Source organism: Triticum urartu, chromosome 7A (genome assembly GCF_056163025.1).
Source record: "Triticum urartu cultivar PI428250 chromosome 7A, HENAU_Tu73, whole genome shotgun sequence".
In the NCBI taxonomy this organism is placed as follows: domain Eukaryota; kingdom Viridiplantae; phylum Streptophyta; class Magnoliopsida; order Poales; family Poaceae; genus Triticum; species Triticum urartu.
In genome coordinates, this window is record NC_141879.1 from 149,426,402 (window position 1) to 149,446,052 (window position 19,651).

The 19,651-nt window shown below is 45.4% G+C and overlaps 1 protein-coding gene across 2 annotated transcripts; it reads left to right on the forward strand.

Annotated features, from left to right (window-relative positions):
* Nucleotides 1-12,369: 12,369 nt before the first annotated feature.
* On the forward strand, nt 12,370-18,497 carry LOC125520903 (peptidyl-prolyl cis-trans isomerase CYP40). Of its 2 annotated transcripts, XM_048685943.2 has the most exons (9): nt 12,371-12,773; nt 14,241-14,741; nt 15,420-15,507; nt 15,609-15,661; nt 16,327-16,431; nt 17,651-17,726; nt 17,801-17,838; nt 17,917-18,003; nt 18,084-18,497. In XM_048685943.2, the coding sequence occupies exons 1-8, from the start codon at nt 12,552-12,554 to the stop codon at nt 17,971-17,973; spliced, it is 1,140 nt and encodes a 379-aa protein (XP_048541900.1). In that variant the 5' UTR covers nt 12,371-12,551; the 3' UTR covers nt 17,974-18,003; nt 18,084-18,497. The 2 variants fall into 2 exon arrangements, with proteins under 2 accessions (XP_087393873.1, XP_048541900.1); XM_087537747.1 differs by having other exon boundaries at nt 12,370-12,773; nt 17,651-17,838.
* The last annotated feature ends 1,154 nt before the right edge of the window (nt 18,498-19,651 follow it).

A 19,651-nucleotide genomic window follows, 5' to 3' on the forward strand; every position in this document is an offset into this window, starting at 1 on the left:
TAATGGCTAATTGTACTTTTTGATGAAACATGTTGCAGTCTTCAAAATTATGATGTAATGAATGCAACTTGCAATGCATTCGCCTTGCATTGATGTCTCTACATGGTGATCAAGAATTCCAATGTAATCATTTTGTAGTAGTAAATCAAAGATATGATCACACATGCTCAAGTTCAAGTTATACTTATTAATCTTTGGTCGGTCTTATTGTGAGAACAACTTTGGAACTAAGTAATCGAATAGTTCAGATTTTACATTACCCCATTCGGCTACGTATTGTGTTTTGCATTCTCTCTCCGATGTCTTTGAATGAGAAATTGTACTATCATTGGATTTCTCAAAAATATTCAAACCTTTGGCTTTTATGTTTCCGAGACAAAGGTAGTTGTAACACACATGTCTCATTCGAGACCAAATATAAGCCAAGTATGAAACAAGCAAAGCTACCCATGTAGACATAAACTATAGATAAACAATGGGGAAAGCTTTGATTGTAATAAATTTTCACTATTAGTCTTTCTGAATGGTTCAATGTGTTGACCAATGTGCTTCATAACAATTTTATTACTAACAAGCAAAATAACATTCTTCATTGTTATCTCATTATTGTTGGAAATATGCCCTAGAGGCAATAATAAAAGCATTATTATTATATTTCCTTGTTCATGATAATTGTCTTTATTCATGCTATAATTGTGTTATCCGGAAATCGTAATACATGTGTGGATAACAGACACCAACATGTCCCTAGTAAGCCTCTAGTTGACTAGCTCGTTGATCAATAGATAGTCATGGTTTCCTGACTATGGACATTGGATGTCATTGATAACGAGATCACATCATTAGGAGAATGATGTGATGGACAAGACCCAATCCTAAACATAGCACAAGATCGTATAGTTCGTTTGCTAGAGTTTTCCAATGTCAAAGTATCTTTTCCTTAGACCATGAGATCGTGTAACTCCCGGGTATCGTAGGAGTGCTTTGGGTATACCAAACGTCACAACGTAACTGGGTGACTATAAAGGTAGACTACGGGTATCTCCGAAAGTGTCTGTTGGGTTGACATGGATCAAGACTGGGATTTGTCACTCCGTATGACGGAGAGGTATCACTGGGCCCACTCGGTAATGCATCATCATAATGAGCTCAAAGTGACCAAGTGTCTGGTCACGGGATCATGCATTACGGTACGAGTAAAGTGACTTGCCGGTAACGAGATTGAACGAGGTATTGGGATACCGACGATCGAATCTCGGGCAAGTAACATATCGATTGACAAAGGGAATTGCATACGGGGTTGATTGAATCCTCAACATCGTGGTTCATCTGATGAGATCATCGTGGAGCATGTGGGAGCCAACATGGGTATCCAGATCCCGCTGTTGGTTATTGACCGGAGAGTCGTCTCGGTCATGTCTGCTTGTCTCCCGAACCCGTAGGGTCTACACACTTAAGGTTCGGTGACGCTAGGGTTGTGAAGATATGTATATGCAGTAACCTGAATATTGTTCGGAGTCCCGGATGAGATCCCGGACGTCACGAGGAGTTCCGGAATGGTCCGGAGGTAAAGAATTATATATAGGAAGTGCTGTTTTGGCCATCGGGACAAGTTTCGGGGTTATCGGTATTGTACCGGGACCACCGGAGGGGTCCCGCGGGCCCACCGGGTGGGGCCACCTGTCCCGGGGGGCCACATGGGCTGTAGGGGGTGCGCCTTGGCCTATATGGGCCAAGGGCACCAGCCCCTATAGGCCCATGCGCCTAGGGTTTCCACAAAGGAAGAGTCCAAGTGGTGGAAGGCACCTCGAGGTGCCTTGGGGGGGAGGGAAACCTCCCCTTGGCAGCCGCACCTAGGAGATTGGATCTCCTAGGCTGCGCACCACCCCCCCTTGGCCCTCCTATATATAGTGAGGGAGAGGAGGGACTTCATACCCCAGCCCCTGGCGCCTCCCTCTCTTCCCGTTACGTCTCCCTCTTGTAGCATAGGCGAAGCCCTGCTACTGTGACGCCCTGCATCCACCACCATGCCGTCGTGCTGCTGGATCTTCATCAACCTCTCCTTCCCCTTGCTGGATCAAGAAGGAGGAGACGTCTCCCGTCCCGTACGTGTGTTGAACGCGGAGGTGCCGACCGTTCGGCGCTGGTCATCGGTGATTTGGATCACGTCGAGTACACCTTCCTCATCCCCGTTCTTTGAACGCTTCCGCGCGTGATCTACAAAGGTATGTAGATGCAATCCGATCACTCGTTGCTAGATGAACTCCTAGATGGATCTTGGTGAAACGAGTAGGAAAATTTTTGTTTTCTGCAACGTTCCCCAACAGTGGTATCAGAGCCAGGTTTATGCGTAGTTCTTCTTGCGCGAGTAGAACACAATTTGTTGTGGGCGTAGATTTGTCAACTTTCTTGTCGTTACTAGTCTTTTCTTGCTTCAGCGGTATTGTGGGATGAAGCGGCCCGGACCAACCTTACACGTACGCTTACGTGAGACCGGTTCCACCGACTAACATGCACTAGTTGCATAAGGTGGCTGGCGGGTGTCTGTCTCTCCCACTTTAGTTGGAGCGGATTCGATGAACAGGGTCCTTATGAAGGGTAAATAGAAGTTGACAAATCACGTTGTGGCTTTAACGTAGGTAAGAAGACGTACTTGCTAGAACCCTAATTCAGCCACGTAAAACTTGCAACAACAATTAGAGGACGTCTAACTTGTTTTTGCAGCAAGTGGTTTGTGATATGATATGGCCAAAGTTGTGATGAATGATGAATGATCTATATGTGATGTATGAGATGTTCATGCTATTGTAATAGGATTCACGACTTGCATGTCGATGAGTATGACAACCGGCAGGAGCCATAGGAGTTGTCTTTATTCTTTTATATGACCTGCGTGTCATTGAGAAACGCCATGTAAATTACTTTACTTTATTGCTAAACGCGTTAGCCTTAGTAGTAGAAGTAATAGTTGGCGAGCAACTTCATGGAGACACGATGATGGAGATCATGATGATGGAGATCATGGTGTCAAGCCGGTGACAAGATGATCATGGAGCCCCAATATGGAGATCAAAGGAGCTATGTGATATTGGCCATATCATGTCACGTTTATTATTTGATTGCATGTGATGTTTATCATGTTTTGCATCTTGTTTACTTAGAACGACGGTAGTAAATAAGATGATCCCTCATAATAATTTCAAGAAGTGTTCCCCCTAACTGTGCACCGTTGCGACAGTTCGCTGTTTCAAAACACCACGTGATGATCGGGTGTTTTATTCAGACGTTCACATACAACGGGTGTAAGACAGATTTACACATGCAAACACTTAGGTTGACTTGACGAGCCTAGCATGTACAGACATGGCCTCGGAACACAGAAGACCGAATGGTCGAGCATGAGTCGTATAGAAGATACGATCAACATGAAGATGTTCACCGATGTTGACTAGTTCGTCTCACGTGATGATCGGACACGGCCTAGTTAACTCGGATCATGTAATACTTAGATGACTAGAGGGATGTCTAATCTAAGTGGGAGTTCATTAATATTTTGATTAGATGAACTTAATTATCATGAACTTAGTCTAAAATCTTTATAATATGTCTTGTAGATCAAATGGCCAACGTAGTCCTCAACTTCAACGCGTTCCTAGAGAAAACCAAATTGAAAGACGATGGCAGCAACTATACGGACTGGGTCCGGAACCTGAGGATCATCCTCATAGCTGCCAAGAAAGATTATGTCCTACAAGCACCGCTAGGTGAAGCTCCCGTCCCACAGAACCAAGACGTTATGAACGCTTGGCAGACACGTGTTGACGACTACTCCCTCGTTCAGTGCGGCATGCTTTACAGCTTAGAGCCGGGGCTCCAAAAGCGTTTTGAGAGACATGGAGCATATGAGATGTTCGAAGAGCTGAAAATGGTTTTTCAAGCTCATGACCGGATCAAGAGATATGAAGTCTCCGATAAGTTCTTCAGCTGTAAGATGGAGGAAAATAGTTCTGTCAGTGAGCACATACTCACTATGTCTGGGTTACATAACCACTTGTCTCAGCTGGGAGTTAATCTCCCGGATGATGCAGTCATTGACAAAATCCTCCAGTCGCTTCCACCAAGCTACAAGAGCTTTGTGATGAACTTCAACATGCAGGGGATGCAAAAGACCATTCCTGAGTTGTTCTCAATGCTGAAATCAGCGGAGGTAGAAGTCAAGAAGGAACATCAAGTGTTGATGGTCAATAAAACCACTAAGTTCAAGAAAGGCAAGGGTAAAAAGAACTTCAAGAAGGACGGCAAGGAAGTTGCCGCGCCCGGCAAGCAAGCTGCCGGGAAGAAGCCAAAGAATGGACCCAAGCCCGAGACTGAGTGCTTTTATTGCAAGGGAAGCGGTCACTGGAAGCGGAACTGCCCTAAGTACTTAGCAGACAAGAAGGCCGGCAAAACAAAAGGTATATGTGATATACATGTAATTGATGTGTACCTTACTAGTGTCCGTAGTAGCTCCTGGGTATTTGATACCGGTGCAGTTGCTCACATTTGTAACTCAAAGTAGGGGCTGCGGAATAAGCGGAAACTGGCAAAGGACGAGGTGACGATGCGCGTCAGGAATGGTTCCAAGGTCAATGTGATCGCCGTTGGCACGCTACCTCTATATCTACCTTCGGGATTAGTTTTAAATCTTAATAATTGTTATTTAGTGCCAGCTTTGAGCATGAACATTGTATCGGGATCTCGTTTAATTCGAGATGGCTACTCATTTAAATCTGAGAATAATGGTTGTTCTATTTATATGAGAGATATGTTTTATGGTCATGCTCCTATGGTGAATGGTTTATTCTTTATGAATCTCGAACGTGATGCTACACATGTTCATAATGTGAGTACCAAAAGAAGTAAAGTTGATAATGATAGTCCCACATACTTGTGGCACTGCCGCCTTGGTCACATAGGTGTCAAACGCATGAAGAAGCTCCATACAGATGGACTTTTAGAGTCTCTTGATTATGAATCATTTGACACGTGCGAACCATGCCTGATGGGTAAAATGACCAAGACTCCGTTCTCAGGAACAATGGAGCGAGCAACCAACTTATTGGAAATCATACATACTGATGTGTGCGGTCCAATGAGCGTTGAGGCTCGCGGTGGCTATCGTTATGTTCTCACCCTCACTGATGACTTGAGTAGATATGGGTATGTCTACTTAATGAAACACAAGTCTGAAACCTTTGAAAAGTTCAAGGAATTTCAGAGTGAGGTTGAAAATCAACGTGACAGGAAAATCAAGTTTCTACGATCAGATCGTGGAGGAGAATACTTGAGTCACGAGTTTGGCACACACTTAAGAAAATGTGGAATAATTTCACAACTCACGCCGCCTGGAACACCTCAGCGTAACGGTGTGTCCGAACGTCGTAATCGCACTCTATTGGATATGGTGCGGTCTATGATGTCTCTTGCTGATTTACCGCTATCTTTTTGGGGCTATGCTTTAGAGACTGCCGCATTCACTTTAAATAGGGCTCCGTCGAAATCCATTGAGACGACACCGTATGAATTATGGTTTGGGAAGAAACCTAAGCTGTCGTTTCTAAAAGTTTGGGGATGCGATGCTTATGTCAAGAAACTTCAACCTGAAAAGCTCGAACCCAAGTCGGAAAAATGCGTCTTCATAGGATACCCAAAAGAAACTATTGGGTATACCTTCTACCTCAGATCCGAAGGCAAGATCTTTGTTGCCAAGAATGGGTCCTTTCTAGAGAAAGAGTTTCTCTCGAAAGAAGTAAGTGGGAGGAAAGTAGAGCTTGATGAAGTATTACCTCTTGAACCGGAAAATGGCGCAACTCAAGAAAATGTTTCTGAGGTGCCTGCACCAACTAGAGAGGAAGTTAATGATAATGATCAAGATACTTCTGATCAAGCCCCTACTGAAATTCGAAGGTCTACAAGGACACGTTCCGCACCAGAGTGGTACGGCAACCCTGTCTTGGAAATCATGCTGTTAGACAACGGTGAACCTTCGAACTATGAAGAAGCGATGGCGGGCCCGGATTCCGACAAATGGCTAGAAGCCATGAAATCCGAGATAGGATCCATGTATGAAAACGAAGTATGGACTTTGACTGACTTGCCCGTTGAACGGCGAGCCATAGAAAATAAATGGATCTTTAAGAAGAAGACAAACGCGGATGGTAATGTGACCATCTATAAAGCTCGGCTTGTCGCTAAGGGTTATCGACAAGTTCAAGGGGTTGACTACGATGAGACTTTCTCACCAGTAGCGAAGCTGAAGTCCGTCCGAATCATGTTAGCAATTGCCGCATTCTACGATTATGAAATATGGCAAATGGACGTCAAAACGGCATTCCTTAATGGTTTCCTTAAGGAAGAATTGTATATGATGCAGCCGGAAGGTTTTGTCGATCCTAAGAATGCTGACAAGGTGTGCAAGCTCCAACGCTCGATTTATGGGCTGGTGCAAGCATCTCGAAGTTGGAACATTCGCTTTGATGAGATGATCAAAGCGTTTGGGTTTACGCAGACTTATGGAGAAGCCTGCGTTTACAAGAAAGTGAGTGGGAGCTCTGTAGCATTTCTCATATTATATGTAGATGACATACTTTTGATGGGAAATGATATAGAACTCTTGGACAGCATTAAGGCCTACTTGAATAAAAGTTTTTCAATGAAGGACCTTGGAGAAGCTGCTTATATATTAGGCATCAAAATCTATAGAGATAGATCGAGACGCCTCATAGGTCTTTCACAAAGTACATACCTTGATAAGATATTGAAGAAGTTCAATATGGATCAATCTAAGAAGGGGTTCTTGCCTGCGTCATCCCCTATGCATCAGCCATAGGTTCTATTATGTATGCCATGCTGTGTACCAGACCTGATGTAAACCTTGCCGTAAGTTTGGTAGGAAGGTACCAAAGTAATCCCGGCAAGGAACACTGGACAGCGGTCAAGAATATCCTGAAGTACCTGAAAAGGACTAAGGAAATGTTTCTCGTTTATGGAGGTGATGAAGAGCTCGTCGTAAAGGGTTACGTCGACGCTAGCTTCGACACAGATCTGGATGACTCTAAGTCACAAACCGGATACGTGTATATTTTGAATGGTGGGGCAGTAAGCTGGCGCAGTTGCAAGAAAAGCGTCGTGGCGGGATCTACATGTGAAGCGGAGTACATGGCGGCTCGGAGGCAGCACATGAAGCAATATGGGTGAAGGAGTTCATCACCGACCTAGGAGTCATACCCAATGCGTCGGGGCCGATCAAGCTCTTCTGTGGCAACACTGGAGCTATTGCACTTGCCAAGGAGCCCAGGTTTCACAAGAAGACAAGGCACATCAAGCGTCGCTTCAACTCCATTCGTGAAAATGTTCAAGATGGAGACATAGAGATTTGTAAAGTACATACGGACCTGAATGTAGCAGATCCGTTGACTAAACCTCTCCCTAGAGCAAAACATGATCAACACCAGAATTCCATGGGTGTTCGATTCATCACAATGTAACTAGATTATTGACTCTAGTGCAAGTGGGAGACTGTTGGAAATATGCCCTAGAGGCAATAATAAAAGCATTATTATTATATTTCCTTGTTCATGATAATTGTCTTTATTCATGCTATAATTGTGTTATCCGGAAATCGTAATACATGTGTGGATAACAGACACCAACATGTCCCTAGTAAGCCTCTAGTTGACTAGCTCGTTGATCAATAGATAGTCATGGTTTCCTGACTATGGACATTGGATGTCATTGATAACGAGATCACATCATTAGGAGAATGATGTGATGGACAAGACCCAATCCTAAACATAGCACAAGATCGTATAGTTCGTTTGCTAGAGTTTTCCAATGTCAAAGTATCTTTTCCTTAGACCATGAGATCGTGTAACTCCCGGGTATCGTAGGAGTGCTTTGGGTATACCAAACGTCACAACGTAACTGGGTGACTATAAAGGTAGACTACGGGTATCTCCGAAAGTGTCTGTTGGGTTGACATGGATCAAGACTGGGATTTGTCACTCCGTATGACGGAGAGGTATCACTGGGCCCACTCGGTAATGCATCATCATAATGAGCTCAAAGTGACCAAGTGACTGGTCACGGGATCATGCATTACGGTACGAGTAAAGTGACTTGCCGGTAACGAGATTGAACGAGGTATTGGGATACCGACGATCGAATCTCGGGCAAGTAACATATCGATTGACAAAGGGAATTGCATACGGGGTTGATTGAATCCTCGACGTCGTGGTTCATCTGATGAGATCATCGTGGAGCATGTGGGAGCCAACATGGGTATCCAGATCCCGCTGTTGGTTATTGACCGGAGAGTCGTCTCGGTCATGTCTGCTTGTCTCCCGAACCCGTAGGGTCTACACACTTAAGGTTCGGTGACGCTAGGGTTGTGAAGATATGTATATGCAGTAACCCGAATATTGTTCGGAGTCCCGGATGAGATCCCGGACGTCACGAGGAGTTCCGGAATGGTCCGGAGGTAAAGAATTATATATAGGAAGTGCTGTTTTGGCCATCGGGACAAGTTTCGGGGTTATCGGTATTGTACCGGGACCACCGGAGGGGTCCCGCGGGCCCACCGGGTGGGGCCACCTGTCCCGGGGGGCCACCGGGTGGGGCCACCTGTCCCGGGGGGCCACATGGGCTGTAGGGGGTGCGCCTTGGCCTATATGGGCCAAGGGCACCAGCCCCTATAGGCCCATGCGCCTAGGGTTTCCACAAAGGAAGAGTCCAAGTGATGGAAGGCACCTCGAGGTGCCTTGGGGGGGAGGGAAACCTCCCCTTGGCAGCCGCACCTAGGAGATTGGATCTCCTAGGCTGCGCACCCCCCCCTTGGCCCTCCTATATATAGTGAGGGAGAGGAGGGACTTCATACCCCAGCCCCTGGCGCCTCCCTCTCTTCCCGTTACGTCTCCCTCTTGTAGCATAGGCGAAGCCCTGCTACTGTGACGCCCTGCATCCACCACCATGCCGTCGTGCTGCTGGATCTTCATCAACCTCTCCTTCCCCTTGCTGGATCAAGAAGGAGGAGACGTCTCCCGTCCCGTACGTGTGTTGAACGCGGAGGTGCCGACCGTTCGGCGCTGGTCATCGGTGATTTGGATCACGTCGAGTACACCTTCCTCATCCCCGTTCTTTGAACGCTTCCGCGCTGATCTACAAAGGTATGTAGATGCAATCCGATCACTCGTTGCTAGATGAACTCCTAGATGGATCTTGGTGAAATGAGTAGGAAAATTTTTGTTTTCTGCAACGTTCCCCAACAATTATTGCTTATGAGAATTTTTCAAATGGTGTATCAACAACAAAGTTGTGACCAAATCTGAAAATTGGTAAATTACTTGTTAGACATACATCTTCAAATATGTTGGGAGAGCATGATGGTCACATGACTTGAACAATATCTTGCTCTGCCTTCTGATGACTCCCCAACGCCTTGTCATCTTTATTTTCTGGATCCCGTGCCTCATCAGTTTGGTGGTTTTGTCAACCGAACTTCGTTCGACTACACATTCTTTCTCTTGATGCTCGTCAACTTCTATGACATAGAGCTCATAGGGTAGGAAGAAGGTCCCCTTGATTCCAAAAAAATCAAGCACAGTTGCTTTGCTATGCTTTCCATGCCCTTTATCAATGATGCTTGACTCTTTGAATTTGATGGATTCAGAACATATACTATTCGATTTGGTTTTATCAATCGAAGCAGTTTCACTCTCTAAATCATTATTATTTTCATCAATTCTATCAATTGGCAAGAATTCTTTTCTTTGAGCCAATTCCTTTTTTATGTTTGCTCCTGGCGGCGACAAGATCAGTTCTACTGATAATGATGACGAGTTCAACATACCACAGTGGTAGCATGGCCACAAGCTTACATATCCGATGCTTTCCATATTAGCACGGAGTGTGTTATCGGCATCTATCGGGGATATACCCCGCGGTATGACCCGGCCAAAAGTATGACCAGGCCGGACTTGGCGACTAACCGGCGACCCGCCCTGACTTGGCGACTCACTGGCGACCCGTCCTGACTTGGCGACTCACTAAGTGACCCGCACGGATCTCTCCATTCACTGATGACCCGACCGAGCTTGGTGACTCATTGGTGACCCGACAGGCGGGTCAGAGGAGCGACAAGACCTGGTGGCCCAAAAGGCGGTTCATGGAAGGTCGGCTTATGTCATGGTAGGCCGGCTTAAGAGGAAAGCGTAAGGAATATTCCCTTACAAAGAAAGCAAGACTAGGACTCCATTTGTAATAGAGTAATCCTAATCCTACTAGGACTAGTCTTGTAACCCGCCCCTTCAACTTAGATAAGGAGGGGCAGGGAACCCAAGAGGGACAAGTTGGACAAGTCTAGACAGACAAATCAATAGCTCTCGAGATAGAGCACCCTTATAATCGTGATCATTATCATCAATATCAATGAAGCAGGATGTAGGATTTTACCTCCGCCGTGAGGGGCCGAACCTGGGTAAAAAACCCCGCGTCTCTCGTCCCACTCAACCCCTCTCAAACTACCACATAGGTGCGTTGGCCTCGTGACTAAAGTCCTCACACTAAGGACATTTGGCGTGACAAATCTACGACACTATTTGTCTCAATGGTATTATCGGACTCTGCTTTTAGTCTAGTTGGAAGAATACTTGAGGAGAGAAGAACTAGTGAATTTGGTGGAAACACTAATGACTGTCAAAGATGGAAACTGGCAAGAAGGAGAGCCCAACACACTGGCGATAACTAAAGACTCCCATCCATGTTAAAAAAATATCGCCATTCATGAAGAAGAACCGGAAGAATAGTTGTATTCTTTGCAACTTTTCTTTTTCTTTGTTATTCTTTCATCTTTTTGTTTTTTTTGTTTTTTTAATTAGAGCGTGACTTTATACTTTTTTTCCTTCAGAGGGACAGAAGGCTTTAACGATGCAGCCACTAATAAAAGGAAAAGTGTTCAAATCAACCGGATGATTTTCTGTCGCTATAAGCCGTCTCGACACTCGCCACGTGCCCCCGTGAGCCCACCGCTTTCTTTCCCATCTTATCCCTTCCGGCGCTCTCTCTTCCACTCGTCCCCTCCCTCATCTTCTCCCCCTTTTCCTTTCACGTGGCTCTATCCTTTGCACTCTGCCCGGCGACCACCGGAACGTCAATCGCGCGCTGCTGCCACCTGCTGCTGCCAGGAAGGGGCAATGAAGCATCCGCCATCACCATCGCATCACCGTCACCATCGCGTGATACGTCGCAGCATCCCGTCGCCGCCGTGCAGCATCCACCCATCGCCGTCGTAGCAACCACGTCGCCGTCGCCCTGCGATGGAGCACCATCGTGCCGGTGGTGGTGCTCCAGTGAAGCTTCCCCGAGGCCATCGGGTGCTTCGATGGAGCACGGCGGGGGCAGCCGGTGCTGCAATGGAGAACCAATGCGTGGTGGTGACGTTTGAAGTGAAGCTCCACCGGCGGGGTGCTGCGATGGAGCCCGCCGTGCCGGTGTGGTGCTGTAGTGAAACATCGAGGGCGCCGCCGGGGCTGCAATGAAGCGTCGACGGGTTCGTTAGGCTGCAATGGAGCGCCGCCGGAGCTGCAGTGAAACATGTCGGAGTTGTAGTGACGCGCGCCGGAGCTGCAGTGAAGCACACCAGAGGGTCGTCGGAACTTGGTCGGGGTTCCAAAGAAGCGCCGCCGTAGTTGCAATGAAGCGCGACGGAGGGTCGTTGAAATTTGGTCGGGGTTGCAATGGAGCTCCGCCGGAGTTGCAGTGAAGCACGCCGGAGAGTCGTCGAACTTGGTCTGGGTTGCAATGGAGGGCCGACGGTGCTGCCATGGAAGCTGCTGCTGGGGGATACATATGATGGATTTTGCGTCTGATGGATGGAAGAGCAGAGAAGAAAGACTAGTTTGTGCTACAATCGAACGGCCAGCTGGTCCAAATCGGACGACTGGTAAGGCGGATGATTTCCTTATTCGTAGCAGCCGCCTAAAAGGAAAAGTGTTCAAATCAACCGGATGATTTTGTGTCCCATATGAAACTCAAAATTTGTCCCATATGAACTTTGCCTCATTTTTTGATTTTATTTTTTTCTTCTAAATTTTCTGTTTTCTCTTAAATATTTTTTTTGAAATAATTAGGCCATAAAATGTTAAACGTTTTTTAGGGGTGTGCTGAAAGGCCGGGCACGCGTGCCGCTGCAGGCCGTGCCTAGAGGCACGTTTAGGCATGGGCCGGGCCGGCCCAGATGCCGAGGTACGCTGAAAGCCGTCCATGTTGCAATAGACTATTTTGCCCTCAGCGAGGACCCGATAAACCCACACCTACCCGATAAAACTCCGGGACCGGAAAACTTTACCCTAGCCCCCAACCCCACCCCCCTCGGTCCACCCCCTCGTGCCCAGACGCGCTTCTCGCCGTTATTCTCCCGTGGTAACCGACGAGCGCCACCACCACCGCCGCCTCCGCCGCACCCCGACAAGCTCCACCCGGGCTAGGGTTTGATCTCCGGTCCCTTCTTCGGAGCAATGGAGGGCGGAGGCGAGGGCGCAGCGCCGGCCCCAGCGGCGGCGGCGGCGGAGGTGAAAAACCCGAGGTGCTTCATGGACATCACCATCGGCGGCGAGATGGAGGGGAGGATCGTCATAGAGCTGTACGCGTCCGTGGTCCCGCGGACGGCGGAGAATTTCCGCGCGCTCTGCACCGGCGAGAAGGGCGTCGGCGCCTCCGGCAAGCCGCTTCACTATAAGGTCAGTGTGTTGAGTGCTGACTGATTAGAGCACCTTCTGATTTGATTCCTTCGGCACTGTTGCCGGGTGATTCCGGTGGTGGAAAATGCAATTTCGTCTGGTTGGGAGTAGCTTGCATAATAATTGTGCTGTTTAGTGCAGGAACATCTGAGTTTTGGTGCGATTTGTCTGCTCCTGTTAGCTTTTTCAGCGAAAAGTGCTTTTTCTGATTCAATTGACAGTTTAGTATAGGGTTTTGACCCGGATTTCGTATGGTCTGCACTCTTATTTCTTCAGAGGCTTCGTTTTTGTCGGGAGGGATTTGCTCCCCGTGTAATTACACAGCTGCTCCTGCTGATAATTGGAACCCGTCTTTGTAAATATCGCCCCCTTTTGTCACATGTCTGGATATGCTCAATCTATGCTCTAACCTAGCCGGACCAGTGCCTACTTTTTCCTTTGTACTCAGAAAGTAAGTACTATTACTTTCCCTGTGATGTCAAATCCTGTCCTTTGCCTGACAAAAAAAACAATTCGTGTCCTTTGATGTGCAGTTAACACTGCTACCACAAGTCCTGCCACTGTTAACAAGGGCCCCCTCCCTTTTGACTTCATTCCAAAATTGCACAATGCATATATTAACCTATAAGTACCATCACGTGGTAGCTTTTGTGTGCAGACATGTGCTTGTCGGAACCTGGAAAATACACTCCTCTTTCCCACTTAAAAGTTGGCACGTCTGCCTCGTGATGCTACAGTGCTCGTAAATCTGTGTATGAATAGGCAATGATTTGCTATCAGCCTTACAATGCAGTGATTAGATCACATGGAGGTTCTTGTACATGTGGTACTTTCATCACAAAATATTCCATTGACAGGCCAGCTTAGTGCAAACCACTGTTCCTCTTTATTTTCAACCGAAAACATACCAGGTCGATTTTGAGAAATCAACATTCGTCGCGTAGCTGGCCTTGTAGCCTTTTGGAAGAGACAGGCGCCATCACTGTATCATGATTTGGTTTGCCACTCATTTTGATTTATGTTTCGGTCATTGTTCTTGCATAAAGTGAGGATAAAATTGTTGGTTGGGACGTGCTTAGCATAACTGTTTGGCCTTCGGCACTCAACCTGAGTGAAACTTATGCTAATGAGAACAGTGATCCGTGAGAACTGAGGAGTGCTTAAGTGCAGAGGTGCCGACTGATTTCTTTCTGCTCACCTGTTGGAAGCTGTGTGATGTGCATGTGGATATGGATTCTGAAAGTGCATGATGGATATTATCGATCATCCTTCTTCCTAATGGATGGAATTTATCGGTGTTCATTTGTGATGAAAACTATTTTTTTCTATTTTCCATTTTCCGATTTCAACCAACAAAAGTCATGATGAAAGTTTGACGTTTGCAGAATTGTTTATGCTGCACTGTTTCGCTTGCTAGTTCTTCACAGTAAGCACTTGACACATCTTTGGTAATTGCTATTCTTGCAGGGATCGTACTTCCATCGCATTATCAAAGGTTTTATGGTACAAGGTGGAGATTTTACTGCTGGTGATGGAACAGGAGGGGAGTCGATTTATGGATCGAAATTTGAGGACGAGAATTTTATTTTAAAGCATGAGAGGAAGGGAATATTATCTATGGCTAATTCTGGCCCCAACACAAATGGATCTCAATTTTTCATCACTACCACCAGAACACCTCATTTAGATGGGAAGCATGTAGTTTTTGCGAGAGTAATAAAGGGAATGGGTGTGGTTCGCTCTTGTGAGCACATTCCTGTAGGAGAAGCCGACCGTCCCACAGTTGATGCCGTAATTGCTGAATGTGGGGAACTTCCTGAAGGTGCAGATGATGGAGTTGTGAACTTTTTCAAGGATGGTGACATGTATCCTGACTGGCCAAATGATCTCGATGAGAAGCCTACGGAGGTTTCATGGTGGATGGAAGCTGTGGAGTCTGCTAAGGCTTTTGGGAATGATAATTTCAAGGTAATTTCTGTCCTAGCTAAGCTATATCTTATTTTGTTTAGGTTAGTGGTATTTCCACATTTCCAGACTAAACTTTACTAGTTTGCCTTTATCTCAGATGCGTGCTCAATTTTCGCAACAATGTTTACTGCAGTGGGTGATACTCCCTCTCTACAGAGGGAGTGCTATTCTAACCCGTTTATCTTTTAGATAGGATTTAAAACCAACAATTTTAATTATTAGATTGAATGTTGATTGCTCAGATCAGCCTTTGTCAAATCCACAGACACTTTACAAAAGACCCTGGATTTTTTGTAGTCAGCAACTTAGCATTTGTGTACATTTGGCTTGAACTAGTGGCTCTGCAAAAGACCCTGGAGTTTTTGTAGTTAGCATTTATACCCTCCACTTTCTGTGATATGAACATCCACCTTTATCTACATTTGGACTTAATCTAGCTGATAATATTGAGTTCTCATTCTTGTATGGGATCTCACTTGAGAATAAGTTTTCACTTTCTTTGTCAAGCATATCCTGCGACATATAAGATATACTTAGCATCACAGTCACGACTCTTGTATGCGTTTCATAGATATTTCATTATTAGTGCTCTGAGCTAACCTAGTTTTGCACACATTTAATGTTGTATTTCCCTATCTGGGTACCTAAAGTTAAAGCTAGTTCGTCTACTCTCTACAGAAACAGGATTATAAGACGGCCCTGAGGAAGTACAGGAAAGCTCTGCGCTACTTGGATGTTTGCTGGGAGAAAGAAGAGATAGATGAAGGCAAATTTTACTGTTTCTGTTCTGCACTACAATTGCTCCATTTTTTTGTTGGTTCTGTCGCACGGTACTTATTAGTATTATGAACATGTCTTGATATGCAGAGAAGAGCTCAGCACTGCGGAAGACCAAGTCCATAATACTCACGAATAGCTCTGTAAGTTAATTACTTTGCTGGATGTGTATCTCCTATTCTTTTATCTGAGAAAACCGCATAGTTAATACTATCTTGACTAGCTGCTCACTTAGGCACATGGTTGTTGGCTTGTAGCATCTAGCAAGCTCTTGGGGAGTTACATAACTTAAGCTAGATAGAGTGCTACATGGCTCATGTCTCTGGTAGTCTGATTACCTGTTGCCCAGAGCTCTAGGTTGTCTCCCTTCAAGTTGCGATGTAAAGCCAACTATAGATTAGTCCTTGAGTACCTTGTGAATAAATAAGCCTGTACATGGAGTTCGTAGAATTGTAGTGTTCTGTAGAAGTGTAAACTCCAATCATCAATGTTGTTCATTGCTTTCCATTTACTTTGCCAGCACTGTACACTTCTTTCTCCTGCATATTATGCAAGTAGCTTTATATTCATGCTTTATTGTACTGTTGTCAAAGAATTGTTGCCAGTCAATTGCTATTCTCTCCTGCAGCAGTGTGAACCCTTTCAACCGTACATCGGCAACAATTTTGTTAATTCCTGTTTACCAACTCAGAAACATATGATAGATATGATTTATTATTGTCTGATAATCTTTTAAGTAATCTAATAAACATTGCACACCCTGGTACACCTTGTTGCTTGTTTCCTGAAACTGAGGTGATTTCTTCAGGCATGCAAAATGAAGCTGGGAGATTTGAAGGGTGCTTTGTTGGATGCAGATTTTGCGCTACGTGAAACAGAGGGCAATGCTAAGGCCTTTTTCCGACAAGGACAGGTTTGTATTGCCCTTAGTAGTATAGTGGCTCTAAGTTCTTCACCTGGAATAGTTCATTCTCTTGAATGGCTCTTTTCACATTTCCAAGGTCTCATCTTATTTGTAGTGCTTAACAATATTTACCCTCTCCAGTTAAGATATCTTAACTTGAATCTGACATGCACAATGTAAGGTTATACACTCTTTGTTGTTTAGAAAAATGTTCCAACATGGTGACAAGCCTATATAGTGCGTATAATAATTTTTTGTTAAATAAAATCTGAATTTGAGCAGTGTTCTCAATAGCTAGACATAGTGGCCCCACATATTTTTGGACCCCAAACTATATAGATTGATGTTTAGCTATATAACTACACATATGAGGCTCCTCCGAGTAGCTCCACTATTTGCAGTAGCTCATAGCTAGCAATAGGTCTTCATCTAATGTCTAAATCCATCTCTTATAAGCCTTGACTACATGGAAACCTATCAAGAGACCTCATCAAATTCCTTTATAATAGTCGGACAGTCCAACATTATATTTTGTAGTAAGGATATGCTTACGAAGAACATTGTGGTATGGTTGTCATGGAATGGTCATTTGGACATGTATTTCTGTTAATTCTAGACTTAGTATCTTAGTGTAAAATATATAAATACCTTCTGAACTAATATATTTTTGAATTTCGTTTAGAGTCTACTATAGACATATATTTATATTTTATAAAACCAAAAAGACACAGGGGCGCGTGGAAGTTATCTATGCCAGAACCATGAGTTGGTTTCGAACTTACGGGTTTCAGCTCTAGCCTACCGCAACTTGTTTGGGACTAAAGGCTTAGTTGTTGTTGTTGTTGTTGTTGTTGTTGTTGTTGTAAAAAGACGATGTAGGGTAGATTCCATGATATTTTCCGTCGCTTTTTCGAGACCATGAAGCCGCCAGTCACAATTCAATACTTTGGAACTGAGACTGTTACCTCAGAAGCAATTAGTAGCTTCTTATTTTGACATTCCCAAGAAAAAACAACCCAAAGAGAATTGTGTTCAAGTTCACTTTTGTTGCTTCATGTTTAGATTATTTGTTTCCGACACTTGATGGATGTGAATGCTGATTTCTTAAGTATGTGCAGTTTAGTCGAACAATATATTCCATGCCTTCTACATAAATCAGTCAACAGCAATAATATGCGCCGTACTGTTACCACTTGTTGATATATGGTCACTTGAATGTGATCTGCAGGCACACATAGCACTTAATGACATTGATGCAGCGGTGGAGAGCTTCCAGCATGCATTGGACTTGGAGCCGAACGATGGTTTGCCTCTTTTCTCTTCATCGTCGGTCCTTTCCGCAACCGGGTATCTAATGAATTTGTTTTGCAACCCGCAGGAGCAATTAAACGCGAGCTGGCTGCTGCAAAGAAGAAGGTCAGTCTTGATTTCGTGGTGAACCTAATATCTGAATAAAAATGTTAATCGTTACCAACTCCTCGCAAACTTTCACAGATCTCCAACAGGAGAGATAAGGAGCGCAAGGCGTACGCCAGGATGTTCCAACCTTAAGGAAAATCAGAGGAGAACAAGAACGGCTAAGTAATTTTTCGAGTAGCCGTTCAATTTCTGCCCCAGGCATGCGAAGATGCTAACGTTTATTTTCATTCCTACTCTTGTAGGAGAAGGATTGATCCGTAGTTTCCTCGCCCCGGCAGAACTTTTGGTAGCTTATTCTGGGATACATACTCGAACTTCCGTGGAAAAGGTCGTCGTCCTAGTTAATATGCCGTAAAACAGAACCTCGTGCTCTTCTTCTGTGGCATAGTTTTGCTGATGCACACCAAAGGATGCTTATGCGTTGGAAAAAAAATTAGAGGATTATTTGTGGGGAGGCTGTCTCCCAACATTTTGAAAAATACAGGGGAAAAAGTGGTAGTCAATGCTGCCCTGAGAGAAAACCTGAGACACTGGAACTGAGCAGAGCATTGCTTCAGATGTTTGCTGCAGCAAGGCATGCATGCCAGATTGCCAGTAGACTTTTCCTCTTGTTTGGTCCCATTGTGGTCAAGCCTGGCCGTTGCTGCTTTTCTGTGCGTCGTTTGCCTTTTTCTCTTGTGATGTATGTGCCTTTTGTCTGCCACACATGCCTGCTGCCAAACGCCGCAGTGCTTTTGCCGTAATTTTCTTTCTTTCGCAGTGGGGTTTTCACCTGGTGCATGTGCTCGGCCTCGGCCCACGCCGCTGCGTTTTGGCATCCCCGTTTGTACCCATATTGTTCTTCCAACATGTTGGCTATGCCCATTTTGTGGGTTTCGTATGTTGCTAGATATATGCCATTTGATAAGACCCCTCCACTCCACCAGCCCCTCATCTATGTATCTTCTGGGGTTCATATGGGATGTGTTTGTTGCCTAGAGTGATTAGTGCCTGCGTAACCACATCTCAGCAGACACGCACATCTCACCAGAGTCTGGTTCAGCAAAAACACACAACAAACCAAGAGGCTCAAAAACCAATCAAAAACAGATAACAAACCAAGAGGCTCAAAAACCAATATCTATATGTTGTTTGGTTGCCTGCATTGCATCAATGGTCGCTTTAAAGCCGACTTTTGGTTGCCCGCATTTGTGCTTAAGGGGTGAGCAGATGCAAACCACGCTTGTTTGGCTGCATACACGTTTGTGTTTTGTTCACCTCATTCAAATGCGGTGGCCTTACAACCACATTAGGCACAACAGCACGCAGAGCACTAAGAACACATAAACTAGCAGGTAAACTGTTAGAGTATGTAATGGGCTTAATGGCCTGGGCTGACGGTATAGCCTGTTAGTTTTAGGGTTAATTAGAGATAAGGGTCGCTTGCTTAGGGGTCAAGTAAGCTTTGCTTGGGAGTCAAGTAAACCTCTCTATATAAAGAGAGGAGATGTATCAATCTAATCAAGCAAGAATTAAGAAGGAAATCCCTTCCATCTTGCCCGGCCGTGGGCAAAAGGCCCCCGGCCAGCCCTTTCGCGCCCTCCTTCTCGCAGCGCCATAACAATTTGGTATCAGCTAGCTTCGGTTCGATCATGTCTTCACCGTCGCCCAACCCGTCTCTTCCGCTGCCGGTCACCTCGTCGCCTCCGGCGACCACCACGACCGTCGCCCCGCTCCTGCCCGTGCCGGGATCCTCCGTCGCGCCCGCCCCCGTCGTCCTCACCCCGGAGAAGGTGTCCGAGGTGCTGCGGGACCTAACACAGGCGGTCCA

What these genes read in the sequence shown, in the direction of transcription:
- LOC125520903 (XM_087537747.1), top strand. Translation starts at nt 12,552, where the DNA reads ATGGAGGGCGGAGGCGAGGGCGCAGCGCCGGCCCCAGCGGCGGCGGCG. An exon ending in GCAAGCCGCTTCACTATAAG is followed by an intron (nt 12,774 to 14,240) that starts GTCAGTGTGTTG and finishes CTATTCTTGCAG; the next exon opens with GGATCGTACTTCCATCGCAT. An exon ending in CCTTTTTCCGACAAGGACAG is followed by an intron (nt 16,432 to 17,650) that starts GTTTGTATTGCC and finishes TGTGATCTGCAG; the next exon opens with GCACACATAGCACTTAATGA.